We start from the raw sequence: 14,209 nt of genomic DNA, 5'->3' as shown, positions 1-14,209 counted from the left end.
GCGTGGTGGGGGCAAGTTGGCAAGCGTCTCCTCTAGCGAGGCCGTGTCTGTGCACGGCTGTTAGCGCAGCGGTGCACATACGCAATCTGCACACCGTTTATTTTTTGGGGGGGGGAGAGTCGCAATATCTAATTGCATCTGGTTGGCGATAAGATGAAGATTAGCGGAGGTTTGTCACATGTTTTGCTTTTTTGACGGGCACACAACCACACAGTTTTCTTGAGTGTGCTCACCTACACAGTTCAATTACGCTATGGACGTGAATAGTATGAGAGTAGGAACTTGCAAAATATTCTCGTGTGCGCATATTCTAAGCCTTGAACTATAACAATGCATCAAATTTTGAATTCTTACAAGTTTATTTCCTTTTTTTATTGTTCTTATTCGTGAATAAAGAGTACATATATACATACCAATGCAAAATATCTTTTTCTCACTTTACGGTCACCCTAGAAAAATTAAGGTAAATTTTTTTCGACATCGATCCCTCAGAAGAATTGGAATCTGCAATAAAAAAAATCAATCCTGAGCGGTCGCATATGGTGAAAGAAATCTACCCTGAAAGGGTTAACCTTTTGAGAGTCAAACATCTATGTATACAGTGCTGCGAACAAATCCCAAATGGTTGATGCCGTATATTTGTGATGCAGTCTGTGTTTCAAAAACGCTCCAATTTTTTAATTCTGCATAGTCCAGACCCTGTGTGCTGTAATGGTTGGGGTCGGGCATGAAATAGATTGTAGGTGGCCTATGCCATCGTCCTTATCCACGCTGAGGATGTTGTTGAAGGGAGAGACTTGTTCTCATCGAGAACGAGGAATATGGGATTTATTTACAGTATCTACATAACGTTACAGTTCATCAGTCTAACATGACTGAAAGAGGATGCACACTCGGCAGCCACGCTACAGCTGCTTATAAACACTCTGTCCTCCCTAGATCCCTAGGTGAGGGAAAACGGCTGTTCAACAGTCGACCAATTCGGAGTGTCCAAAGTCATCGTAGCAAACCCGCCTTTCAGGGGGAGGGTTTACACACTCACTTCCGCACAGGTTTCATTGACCACACCGAGGAATAATCGGGCAATCAAAACAAGCAAGTGTGAATGAGAAACATTTCATTTTGATAAATTTGGGAGTCAGCGACGAATGATACGGTTTCATTCCACGTACGTCGACAATATCTTCTCGGCGCAGCGAATTAAGCGAAGCCAGCCACGCTTTCATGTGCACTCCGCCCCCTCAGCTGATAGCGCCGCTCACACTGCGACAATGCTATCGGGAAAAGTGCCGGCAGCAGGCAGCGAATGCTTCGTCTGCTTCTCGCTCCAATGGGTCACCGTAACAAGATTATGTAACCTCCAATACTATATGTGTGGTAAGACGGCTTACATGGTGCCACGTCGTCTTGGCACACCCACTTTTTGCACGTGTGGTAGATTACCTCTAAAGCAGGGTGTGCGGCTGCGTGTGCGCTCAGCCGCGCTTACAGCCATGCGCACCACAACCGAGACGCGCGCTTGATTGCATTACCGTGAGCTCGCTCCCCTCCCCTTCTTTTGCCTCGCTTGTGCGGGAAGCCGCTATCTTTCTTGTTTCACCCTCACACACTTTCATTCACACCTAAACCACAAAGTGTACGGGGTGGGATAGGATCCTATCACACCGGGACTTTACATAGAACATGATACGGCTCCCCTTCGGTGGTCTCGCTCTTGTCGCGTGGCGAGTGAGTGGAGAGGTGCGTTTGCAAGCAGCCGCTTGTAATTCAATCATTTGACCATGTATGTCTGCAGAAGTTTTCATTTATTGCCTCGGGATTCCTTTGCACTGGCAGTGAAATTTCTTTATATTGAAATCGTACACAAACACACTTTGTTATACCTAGGTTCTAAATACATGATGTTCAATGGACAAAAGGTTATGAAAATTAAATACTTAGTTATATCTAGAATTTCATCATAATTAAGTTCGTTATATCGAGGTTTGACTATCACGTACAATAAAGTAACTTTCGAAAGTGATCGTCCAAGAATATGGCCAGAGTTTGTCATTGCGTTTTGCTGCATGCACATATGCTTGCCCTTGGCCAAGACATTCTGTGGACGCAATTTCCCAACACTGCCTCTTGTGCTATTCCTTTTTCACGTCTTTCACGTTTCGTCAGTGGTCACAACGATGGTGCAACACTCCGCACGCATTATAATTGGCATCTGCTGGCCATGAACAGTGGATAAGAGTGACATAGGAACGAGTGGACATCATTGCCGCAAATTGCGGTTCGTATCTCTAAATACGGGCATGGTCGAAATACGGGCTGCAATTTCGTGGCAACGCTTCACGTGGGAGCAAGAAAATGCTGCTCACCGAGCGAGGTGCAGAAGTGCGAGTGTGCCTCTAGGGTCTTGCAGCAACGCTGGTGCGCCAGCTCCCAGACGCGCAACGTCTTGTCATCCGAGCAGCTCAGCAGGTACTTGCCACCAGGGTGGAACTTGACACCACGCACCCAGTTGTCGTGGCCCACCTGCAATTTAAAGGACACACATTAACGTGCTGGTCCTGACCTGCTTGCAATGCGTTCACCCCCTCACAGTTGAGTGCTTTCTCATAATTAAACCCAAAAACATTTTTTTTTTTGCAACATCACCTAACATTGCAGTGATACCACCAATCATGTCAGCAAAGCTGTTTGTGGATAGGGTTCCGTGCATTTTTCATGTCTGCCAACAAATCTGCATGAGCAAAAACTACCATCATTAGAAATGGCTCGAGCATAGTATTCTTCCACAGCTGCCTCGTTGGCGCTCATCATTCCAATATAGAATTTTTGTCTTCTGTCGTCGTAATGGGGAGGCCGCATTAAAAATTATTTACAGGGGTATGAGCCATTCATTGTCTTACGTGACAGACAAATTTCTCGTTGGGCAGCTGTAGAAATGCTTACACATTTAATAACAGAAGTGATACGAGAATGTGTCTGCGTACCTATCGTCACAATGAACACAGATAAAGACAATAAATGTGTTTGCACCTTTGTTCAAAATTCTCTGTCACCTCTGTGTCGTGTGCTAAACAGCACAGCTGGTCATCCACCTTCACAAAGTACAATGGCTCATGTTACTTTAGTTTTTTTTTTACTCTTGCCATAGCCGCGGACAGCCATTTTCAATTCAGTCTTGAATGCATACAGTCGAATTTCGATATATCGAACAGCGCGGTGATCGCAAAATAGTTCGATATAGCCAGAATTCGATATATAAAATCACGCAGAAAACGCGTCAGAAACTAGCGCAAATCAATCAATTAACCAATCGTGGCGCAATAGATACTCACATGAAGCTTCAAACAAAGTATTTAATTAGTTCGCTGAAAGTACTGAAGCAGCGTAGCCTGCTTCATATTAGCAACCGCGTGCTTGACCACGGCGTCCTCAACATAGTCCAAACGGTCCACAAGAGACAGTCCAGTGCCTTCTATTGCGCCGCAGTAGCGGCGTACAACAGCCAAAGCAACTACAGCCTCAGTTGCAGTCGGGAGCGGGGCAACATCAGCGCTTGCTGGATCAGCCTCGGCAGCGTCTTCGTTTGGCCGCTCAGCAGTCACTTCTGCCGCGATCTCCACGTCTGTTAACTCCGCCACTGTTTCGGTGCTGTCGTCACCGCCAACGAAGTCTGCAATGCACATGATGTGTGGCTCAGCACGGACAAAGCGCTCCAACTGGCTCCACGGCCGCCTCGATCACGCGTGCACGGCGGGGGCAAGCCTTGCCGTGCGCGCGTAATCGAGGCGGCTTGCCCCGCCGTGCGCGCACAGGTGCGCGCGTGATCGAGGCGGCCGTGCTGGCTCCAAGCCGCCGCGTGTGTACGCCGCTACGTTCAAATGGCGCCCTCGGCGCAACCGATGTGGGCAGCTGTCGTACGCAGCAGTCTGGAACGCCGATCGCGCCGCCGCTATCTTCGAGAGTGTTGCGGGAAAGCTCGCCTCCTGTCAACAGAGCGCACTTGGTCTGGGGCGGCGGAGTTCGATATATCTATTTTACATCCGGCCCCGTTCGAAATAAAGAATTAAAAATGCATGCGATTTTCCATGTGATATAGAAATTGTTCGATATACACAATAATTCGATATATCCGTGTTCGATATATCGAGGTTTGACTGTAGTACTCGAGTGCCAACTGGCCATTCAGATAGTCTTTCTAACCATGATTCTGATAATGGATGACCACGTATGCTCCTAATAGTCCTCAGTATGAAAACAAGCTGCTTATTTTCTCCCTGATGTGACATTTTTGCTTTAGATAAACCATGCTTTGTAATATGCAATGTATAGAGAGAAGCTTGCCAACTTTGTGAACACTGTCAAGCTCACTTGCAACGATACTGGGTTTAACAATATACAAAATACAACAACGAGCAGTTGATGCACCGTGAACTTTGGTATGCATTCTATAGGAAAACAAAATTCGAAGTGCTGTTTGAAGCCTCCATTTAGCCATCTGGTCATTGCTACAAAAACACAAAAATGTGCTGTTTATGCGACAGAGACACTATGTGAGGGATGCTAAGAGGTAAGCTTCCCTGCTCCACTAGAGACAGCCGTCAACAAGGCAACGTGCAAATACCGAAGAACGCCGTTTATATGTTGTTAAAGGGACTGTGGGAAGAAAACGTACCAGCCGGGAAAACGTAACCGTGAGGAAGGACGCAAATCACCACAGCACGTCGTTGGAAACAGTCTGAGTGGCTACCAGTGCAGTTATTAGACGTCTCGGTACTCATATTGTGACCAGGAACGGCACATGCACACGTAAATAATTAAGGGACATGTACGGTGCTCCGCGACAGTGGCCCTCCCGCAGTATTTTTCGTACGCGTCAACGCATAACGCAGTTCTATCGCACCGAAGCTGGCTAAAGAAGACCAGCAATTGTGAACTGCAAGTAAGACCCTCGGAGGCCCGAAAGTAAATGTAGCCCTGTACTTGTTGCCAGTAGGTTTTAATCGGTGCACGCTTCTCAAGACGCTTCACCGACTGCCCTTTGCATGTATTATCCCAATGTTTGTGCAGTGCCTGGCTTGTGCAACTCTGGTCGTTTACTGCAAACTTCGTTTCACTTGCTGCAACGAATCAGTTGCTCATTGCAACATGCGAGGGCCAATTTCTCCCCGCACAGTTACATTTACATGGCAGCCACCTTCAAATGCAACGTAAGACGCGGGAACATTACAGAATGGCGCTGTATCAAACGGAAACAAATACATGGGAGTCAATAGGATTTAGGTCGGGACAACAAAAAGGCGACGCAGCAGCCAGGAAAATGCAACAGTGAGGAACGTATCAATGCGGTTCCACTGTACAGTTCTGGGGCCCCCTGTGCTTTTGTGGGATATTGTGCAACCTGGCCAACCTGCTCTTCACAGGGCAGAGCAGAAGCATGTCTTGGGGAAAGAAAGGAAAGCAAGGTCCTTCAGCCAAAAGGCAAAGCACTCCAAAGATAGGACATCCTGTGATAGGACATATATTATAGCCTATGCCTATGATAAGCCTATGACAGGACATCAATGATTACAGCTCTGGTGCCTTTTGATAACTTGAAATCTAACGTACAACATAGAAAGCCATTTCCTCAAAAATTTATCTCTTGCCGCCTGCTCAACTTATACCGCTGATTTCTTCATGAATGCAAGTCTATTTCAATTCTCTTTTTTTTTTATTATTACAGTATTTGAAGTGCAGTTCAGGGCATGGCATTCTTGCTTTTCCAGTGTGCGACTTTTTCTGGATTAATGATTCAACTGGTTGCTCACAGTCTAGATGCCTGTTGTACAGTCGCCTCATGAAAAATCAGAACTAAGAAAAAATGGGACATTGTAAATAAAATATTAGAATGTTCTGCCCTCAACCATTCATTTTGGAACACACAGTTCTTCAAATGAGTCTTCTATCACATTTCGTAAGTCGTTCAGGCTTGGGACAAGCCCAAAAGAAAAAAAGAATTTGTAAATAAAGAAGTTGTGGAGAATCAACTTCGAAATTTCTGGTAACATAACAGAAATATTACCACTACATCTGTCAATTTTGATAAAAATCGAAGAAGTAAGGAAGTTGATTTTGAAAGCCACGTCCCCCCACCACGTTAATAGAGCTTCCTCCAGCTTAATGTGGAGGGCTGTCTTTGTCTCCTTCGCGTCGACAATGAAGCAAAGTAGTACATTCTTCATTCTTTGATCTTGATCATTCATGGTCTGGACACCATTGTCCAACATCACCTGTTGTGATGGGCAAACCACCGCCATCACCATCGCTGTCGCCTGTTGCGAGGCACAACTGTTCCACTAATAGCTCCACTGCTTTGTTTTTGTTTTTTTTTTGCCAAGAATGGCAGCAGCCACGCAAGTACACTGCAGCAGTAGTTTATGCAATTTAAGGGCACAATGGATGCATTTGAGCAGTTTTTGGACACAGTGTTACGTGAGTAGATTATTTGCAGACTGTCGTTCCAGCAAATTTCGTTTAAGGCCAACTGCAACAAAATTTCACTTGGGCTACATTACTATAAATACCTAGCATATACTCTCACAGTAATCTTGACAAAGCCACAGGGCTGATAATTGCCTAATTCTGTTACTAGCAACTATTAAATAGCGCCTATGCAGACGAAGCGTGCACCTGGCGGCAAAGCAGCAGCGATGCGGATATGGTGAATATTGAAGAATCGCACACAACTGTTGCTCTCTCAGTTGCGCAATTTCGCGCCTAGGCAACCAGCAGCATTGCTCACTCATCATTTGCGAGTTGATGGGCATTTCTCTCTCGGCATGCATTCTCCCGGTGCACTTGTGATTTGAGCTGTTGCAAGAATGCCGATGCATTGGCTGTTCGAATACGTATTCGAACACGAGCAATGGCTGTGCACTACAGACGATTACAGTACAGGAAGGCCGAACACATCTTTCCTGTCCCAGCTTTCCGAGTGCAAGCGTGCACCGCAACGCGGCAGGCAAGTGCGACGCGGACCAACCAAAGCCTACAAAGCATGCAAACTGCAGTAGACGAAGCTGCACTTCAACAGCACAGTCACTTACCCATCAAGATCTGCTTGGCAAACACTTTCTCAAGTTGACTATATGCCGCGATGGCACACGAAAACCACAGGTAACATGCAAAGGTAAGTTGTTTTCAAGGGCGATATTCTCGAGCGATCAATTCCGGTAGTGCATCATTTTCAAGATATTTCGTGCATCTCTACATCCGACACGTTGAAATAGACGAAGGAAATCCTGTTCGGCACAGCACCAGAAACGAGCAGGAACCACATGCTGCATTTGTCACGAAGGAGAACGTGACGCGGCGGCCATGATGTAGATGCGGCGGCAAGCCATGCAGGAATGTAATGCCTCTAGATCAAAATGAGCAACGTTTTATCACGGCGGCAGTCCGGCCTGTCTGGCCGCAAGTTTATGCGCACCTGGCACCGAGCCCCACAAGCCCAGCCGTGCCAAGCCTCAGCTGCTTATCTTTTACTGCAGATGGCAGCAGTTGATCGGCCTGATCTGATCAGACTGATCAGTCGACGCCTCCGGCGCTTCTAGCATGCCAGGCAGCAACCGGTGAAGTCGGATACGTTATGCCGGAGACACTAAGATCGCTAAAATTTTACCCTGCGCTTTAAAGGTGACCCACAGCAGCACAACAATCGGTTGTTGCTGCAGCGCTAGCGGACAAGTTCGCAGGAAGAGAGCGTTTCTTTGCTTGTTGAAAGCACAAACGCAACACACTCGCTTCAGTGAACCCGAACAGCATGCTGCTGATCAGCCATGCTGGCGCGCAATGCACTGTTCCAGCTGCTGCAGTTACAGAAGGCAAGGTCAGAAAATCACAAATGCATTGAAATATGGTCACTATAGCCAATAGGATTGTTATATCTGAGGTCAACAAAGTGGGTTCAACTGTGACATTTTCTTGACTGCGCCAACAAACAATTGGAGAGAGAGCAGACAAGGACAGGCGCAGACCTTGTCTGCTCTCTCTGTGATTGCTGGTCACGCAGTTAAATAAATGTTTGAATATGCACCAACTCAACTAACAACAAGTTCTAAACTACATGCGAGATTTTCTTTCTTTCCTCCTTTCTTTTTTTCTACCAGAATACACATTTTGAGCTGCATGCGAGCAATACTTGCTCGACTGTAACCAACATTGTCTTGGTTCTTGTAGTTTGTTTTATTATAACAGTAAAGTACTGAAATGAAGCATGGCAAGACAAACTCTGGATTAACTTTGATTGTTACACCCCATAATGTGTTATTGACGTTTGTGAAGTCAAAGTTCAACCGTACTGGAGATCAAAAGAACACGAGTGCAGTGCAAAGGCGAGAGCCCCTCACACCCACCAGGGTGAAGACGGCCAGACCCGTGCTGACGTCCCACAGCTTGATGGTCTTGTCCCGTGAGCCCGAGGCCAGGAAGGGTCCCGTGCCCTGGGCCCGGCCCGTACCACTGCCAGCCGGCCGCCGGTTACTGTCTCCACTGCCGTTGCCACTCAGGTGCGGGTGGGCGCTCTCGGGCGCCCACGCGATGCATTCCACCACGTGGTCGTGCTCCCGAAGCTCCAGTTTGCACTCCTTCGTGCCCACCACCCACACACGAACCGTCTGCACCAAAACAACAAAAGGTTGACGGATCGCGACAAGAGTTCGCCACGGTGAGAGTAAGAAGCAGGGTGGCATTGCAGGCATCGTGATTGCTTCCCTGCATTGCAGGCACATGAACCATTCCACAGCTACCAGGTAAAGTCGACGTGTTACCATATTTACCCAGCTCTAACTTGCATTACATCACCCAACCCCCGCCTCCAAGAAGCTGGATCCACGATTTGCCTGCCCATGTCAATCGCACATGAAATCTAAACATATACAAGTTGCAGCAGCCTACCGTCGGATTCAGCATTGTCACCACAATTATCGCAAGATGGCAACATATCAAATCATGCAGGCTAACAAAGGCAACACATAACTTTGATTACAACAGCTCATTCAAGGGACAAGTTATTTTACATGCTAAGCCAGCAACAAAAGGAGCACGTCAAGCACTTTTCGCATTCTAGGTAGTTGCATGCATTGCAGGATGAACTGGGCCACGACCCCATTCATGATTCCTGCAGAGTTGTTAAAAAAATCTGGAATATCAAATGTAATGGACTGGCTGCAAAGCAGCCTGAGAGTGAGGACAATGTGCATTAGGTGCAAGTAAATTTCCATTCTGTGAAGCCAAGTTCTGCAGGTTTTGTTTTTCTGAATATAAAGGTATGCTGCATTTTTCTCGTTAAATTGAGCGCGCATTATATATGGGCGAACATTGTATTCTACTTTGAACCCATAAAACAGGTTACACATTATATCCAAGTGTGAGTTATAATCAGGTAAATGCAGCCAAATAAAGCAGAACCAATTCGGCTGATAGCAAATGCTTCACAGGACAAACGGGATGTTGCCTTAATGATCGCCTTCAAGAGCACGCCAACAACATAAAACAGAATTACAGCAGCAATCTTGCTCTGCATTGCAGGTCGTGTAAATGTATCCCCTATTTTAGAAAAGTCACCGTCATCCAAATGCACACTGACCAGCGTAAACATGAAATTATCAAAGCATTTGCCATCACCCAACGTGGTCCTTCACACTTCAGTTCACCATCTATCCAGCTATTAGACAAGGAAATCATGTATCTGCAAATCTCTGCCCACCTGCAATCTCAAGTCATTCTTTTCGTGTTTTCCTGCCATTTGTGTTTTTACTATTACTGCTCTGCCTATATGTTCTAAGCTCGCGCAATAAGCATACTTGTTGGTAGTCGGCACCTGTGTCATGTGCCTCTTTTCTATGTCCCGTGATTCGCGCTGCTTGCTAAAGAATGTGTTTGTACCAACAAGCCCTGCTGGTCACTATTCTGATGCTTTGATACACTGCAGCTACACTCAAAGAAAATTATGGCACTCTCCACTCTTTTGCGAAGCTGCAAAGTTGCAAGAGCACCCCTATTGACAAGCAGCTCCCTGCCACCTCTCAAAAAACATTGCACACTTTCATGAAACTGCTCCTTGATAGTTAAACCCCATTTTCAATCACTGGTCACAGCCATCAGATAAAAAGTTCAGCAACCACATCTGACGTTAGTAACTGCTGTTCACTGAACAGAAGCTTTTTTCACCCTGATGTCACACAATATGACCAAAGTTCATCACCTTCGCCAAAAAAATAAGAAAATGGTGGCTGCAAGGTAGAAATCCTACATTGGTAAAGCCCCCAATCCAACCTGCAAACCTGTAAGCTAGTAAACCAGTCACCCTGTACACTACAGAGCATCAACAGAAAGGCTGGCAAATGCCCCACAGACCTGGTCATTGGAGCAGCTGGCCAGAAGGGAGCCATCGGAGTTAACACGAACCATGCGGACCCATTCTCGATGGCCCGTGAACGTCTTCACACAATAGCTGCGCACACGTGACAAGGCAAACAGATCGGTTAGCAGACGATAGCGCACAAGCATCGACAGTTTACAACTACGATTGTACTGCAAAATGTTCCAAGAGGTAGAATCTTGGTTTGCAACTATAATTGGTGTGTCACACTTAGGAAAATCTATAGCAGAAAACAGATGCAGGCAGAGAACACGTATGACAGGATGGGTGCCAACTTGTTTTTTGTAGCATGTTCACAATGGCCATGTGACTTGGCTGTTCGTAAAAAATAAACTTTTTCTGAATAAACTCAATTGGAAGTTGGCGCCATCCTGTCGTATGTGTTCTCTGTCCGTGTCCTAGTCGAGCTGTACACATCCTGAAGTTTGTGAGGTAGGTTTACTTCAGGTGCTCCAACATAAATACATGGGAAAAAAACATTCTCTTGAAAAAACATACCCACTGAAGCAATTTTTGGCAAGGTTTACTGAACTTAGAAAAGAAAGCTAAAACCTACCGACTGTTATGAGGAGATTTTTTTTAGGCAAGCAATCTTTTTAATATAAAATTTCAAAACAAAGAAGCACCAAGCTTCTAATTCTATACGCCTTGGCAATAGTGGACAATATTGCAATTATGTAAACTACATCTACTGGAACAGATAAACTGCACAAAATTGATGCATTATACACCACTCTCAAATTATACTACATTCGAACCCATTCAAGTGCCACAAAAATTTCATTCTTATAAGCGATAACTGTTATAACCGGGTTGCATGAAAAATAGAAATCAAACTGGGGGATGGCATAGCTGTTCCAAGAAAACTTCAATCACGCTGCAATCACGTGTTAACAAGCCACAGCTGTCGGCGCTCGAGAATGGCACTGCTGCAACAACTGCCAACAGGGGTCACGGGCAGCAAGTGACATTTGGGCTCTGCCGAGGCATCACATTGGTGGCCCCAAAAGGCGCCTTTTAAAAAATGCGGGAAGGTTGCCGCAGCGGCATCTCAGCTTAAGAAATCCAGAAGAAACACTGGGACGAGATCGCCACAAGCATCTCGCCATGTATTCCCCGATGGCTTGCACGAGAAAACTGCATGTCTGTCAGCCTTGCTTACTTTACGCAAAGCTTGCCGATACCCTTCTCCAAGGCATCCAGGTGCTCCATGCAGTGAACCGGAAGGTCCTTCACGAAAACACGCCCACTAGGGACTGAATCATCTACAGCACCTATTGCGGGGACCATGTTGAGGCAGCCTGCCCTACGGCATCAGCACTGCCGTCGTGGCCGTCACTGTCGCTATCCGATGCAAGCACATTCGGGACGATCACCTCATCGCTTAGAAACACTTCCGTTTCCAAATACAGTAAAACCTCGTTAAACCGTACCCGCTTAAACAGTAGTTTCGGTTTAAAAGTAGTAAAGTCAATTCCCCGACTCAGCGGCCATTGAACATAATGTATTTAGTATCCGCATAAACCGTACCAGCTTATTGCGTACGCATCGGTTAAAACGTAGCGTTTCCACTTTTCGTCGCGCAAACACGGCGGTGCGTCGTCTCCACCGGGCGGTCCGGCAGAACAACAAGCCTCAGAGATCGGTACAACGGCCTCCAAGCGCCCTGTGCGTTTGCACGTGAAGCCGCATCAACATCAACATCATTTCGACGCCATGCCAGAGAGCGAGAGGGCGTTATGGCGTCGTGCAAGCGAGGACTCGCGTCATGCCGAAGCTCGGATAAAAAAGACGCCGGGTGCTCAGCACAGAAGAAAAATTAGACATCGTCCGTGCTGTCGAACGTGACACGAAGAAGTCGGCGCTGGCCCGCGACATGGATCTGCTGTTGACTACAGTGTGTGGCATTTGGAATGCGAAGTTGCTCGGCAGCGCTGCTGCGACCGCGAAGAGATGTCGGCTACGAGGTTCGACTTTTCGCCATCGTTGCGTCTGTTGTTGCCGAAGTGTCGACTAGCGACAGTGATGAGGACGACACGGAAAGCGACAGCACGGGCGATTCAGGCCAGACAGTGGCAGAAGCTGCGCGTTACGTCAGCCTCGTGAATGCAATCGTCGCAACGAGAACAGGGGCGCGATAACGTAACTATTCCAAACGAAAAGTTTTCCGAACTCCGGCACCCGGCAATGAAAAAGGCGCCCCGGAACTTATGCAGCACTAGTGCGCGCGTGCACGGAGAATACGTAACGCCAACGAGGAATCTGCCGTGCGAGTGTTTGCCGAGAGGAGGGGGGCTGGCTGAGAAGCTGGCACGCAGCTTGAGTAAGTTTGAGGCTGCTGTCGTCGCGCTAGGCCGCCGCGGCATCAAACGAAAATAACACTTATGTCGCGCGAAGTGAATAAATACTGCATGTTTTTTTCCCCTTTCATCGCACTCTCTCTGAGTTCCGTTTTCTACAGGTAAGTGGGCGATGTCATGCTATTTCGGTTAAACAGTACTACCGTTTAGTACGTACTTTTTCCGAGCTCCGGCCGACTACGGTTTAACGAGGTTTCACTGTACAATGCACTTTCTTTTCACCGGCAATGTCGTGAATTGCCGATAATCAGCGGTCAGATCAGCCACGTTCCGTTTCAGCAGCGAGTCGAACTAAAACTATGTGACCAGGAACAACTTCGACGCAACCAACAAAGACGAACGCGAGCAACTTAATCCATTAGCATAACTACGCAGAATGAGGGCCCAGCGAGCAATCTGGGAGCAAGCGCCGGCAGCATGCAGCAAGGTGCAGCATTATCAGCGCAGTTGGGGCGGTCCATTTGTGTTTCGGAGGGTGGCGCGGCTCAGAGCTAGGGGCGCAGCCCATTCATGCTCATAGGGGTGGAAGGGCGACGGCAGAGATGCACGAGAGGTTGGCGTGCATCTCCCATGGAGAGAATCGCGCGACAGCAGTTTGGGTGGCGGGCGATCATGCAGTGGCTCGCATTTAACTTTTTCTTTTTTCTTTTCAAGGATTTCGCATTCTATTAGCTTTCGGCACAGACACCCAACAGCCAGATTTCATCGTTATAACCGATAATGTGGCATGGGGACATTTTGGTAAGTGGGCTATTTCTCCATAGAAAACATACAAAAGTTGATAGTGCAGTAGCTTTTCACTGTTATAACCGATATATTGTTAAAACCAGTATGATTATAAGTGGGTTCAACTCTACTCATTTCCGAGTAGGACTTATGCAGAACTTGCATAAGCAACGTAATAGGATAGGATAGGAATAAACTATTTGTCCAACGGTTATGGCTGTTGGTGCCCGGGGCTAGGCTGCCAGGGGTCCATGGCCAGAGGAAAATCTTCAGAAATCCTCGACAATGGCCCCGGCCCGCTGGACAGTCCACTCCTAGTCTTTGGGTGCGTCGCTTCAGAGGGCGGCTTGCCATCTCTCAGCGAGGCGCCCCGCTTCAGAGGGTCCTGCTGTTGTCTTCCCCGAACTTAATTTCTTCAGTGCAGGCACAGTGCAATGCTCAAAATGAATGACAAGGTGCAGGCACCTTGTTTTTTCCGACTAATATGCACGGAGTGCATAAATTTGAGAACCCCTGAACTGCTTGTATGATCAGCTCCTGAGGCATAAATAGACCCATGCCTGCGTAGACACAGAAGACCCACACACATGGGGTTCTAACGACGCTTGCCCATGCGTGCCGCGTCGTCTGCTGTTTCGCACTGGTACGTCTGCACCAAGTCGGAACCGACAGTCGAGAGGGTGCCGCAAAATCGCGAACCAGC

The 14,209-nt window shown here is 47.2% G+C and overlaps 1 protein-coding gene across 1 annotated transcript in view; it reads right to left on the bottom strand.

Annotated features, from left to right (window-relative positions):
* The window catches only part of Lis-1 (LisH and WD40 domain-containing Lis-1), a 43,432-nt gene that overhangs the window by 4,211 nt on the left and 25,012 nt on the right, over positions 1-14,209 (bottom strand). The window contains exons 9-11 of the mRNA XM_050172856.2: positions 10,396-10,492; positions 8,394-8,654; positions 2,367-2,523 (exon numbers count right to left, since the gene is read on the bottom strand). Of these exons, the coding sequence (XP_050028813.1) occupies positions 2,367-2,523; positions 8,394-8,654; positions 10,396-10,492 (515 nt within the window). The remainder of the gene's footprint in view (positions 1-2,366; positions 2,524-8,393; positions 8,655-10,395; positions 10,493-14,209) is intronic.

Source organism: Dermacentor andersoni, chromosome 3 (genome assembly GCF_023375885.2).
Source record: "Dermacentor andersoni chromosome 3, qqDerAnde1_hic_scaffold, whole genome shotgun sequence".
NCBI classification, from domain to species: domain Eukaryota; kingdom Metazoa; phylum Arthropoda; class Arachnida; order Ixodida; family Ixodidae; genus Dermacentor; species Dermacentor andersoni.
Note: the sequence above shows the minus strand (reverse complement) of the source record. Positions and strands in the feature narration are given on the sequence as shown.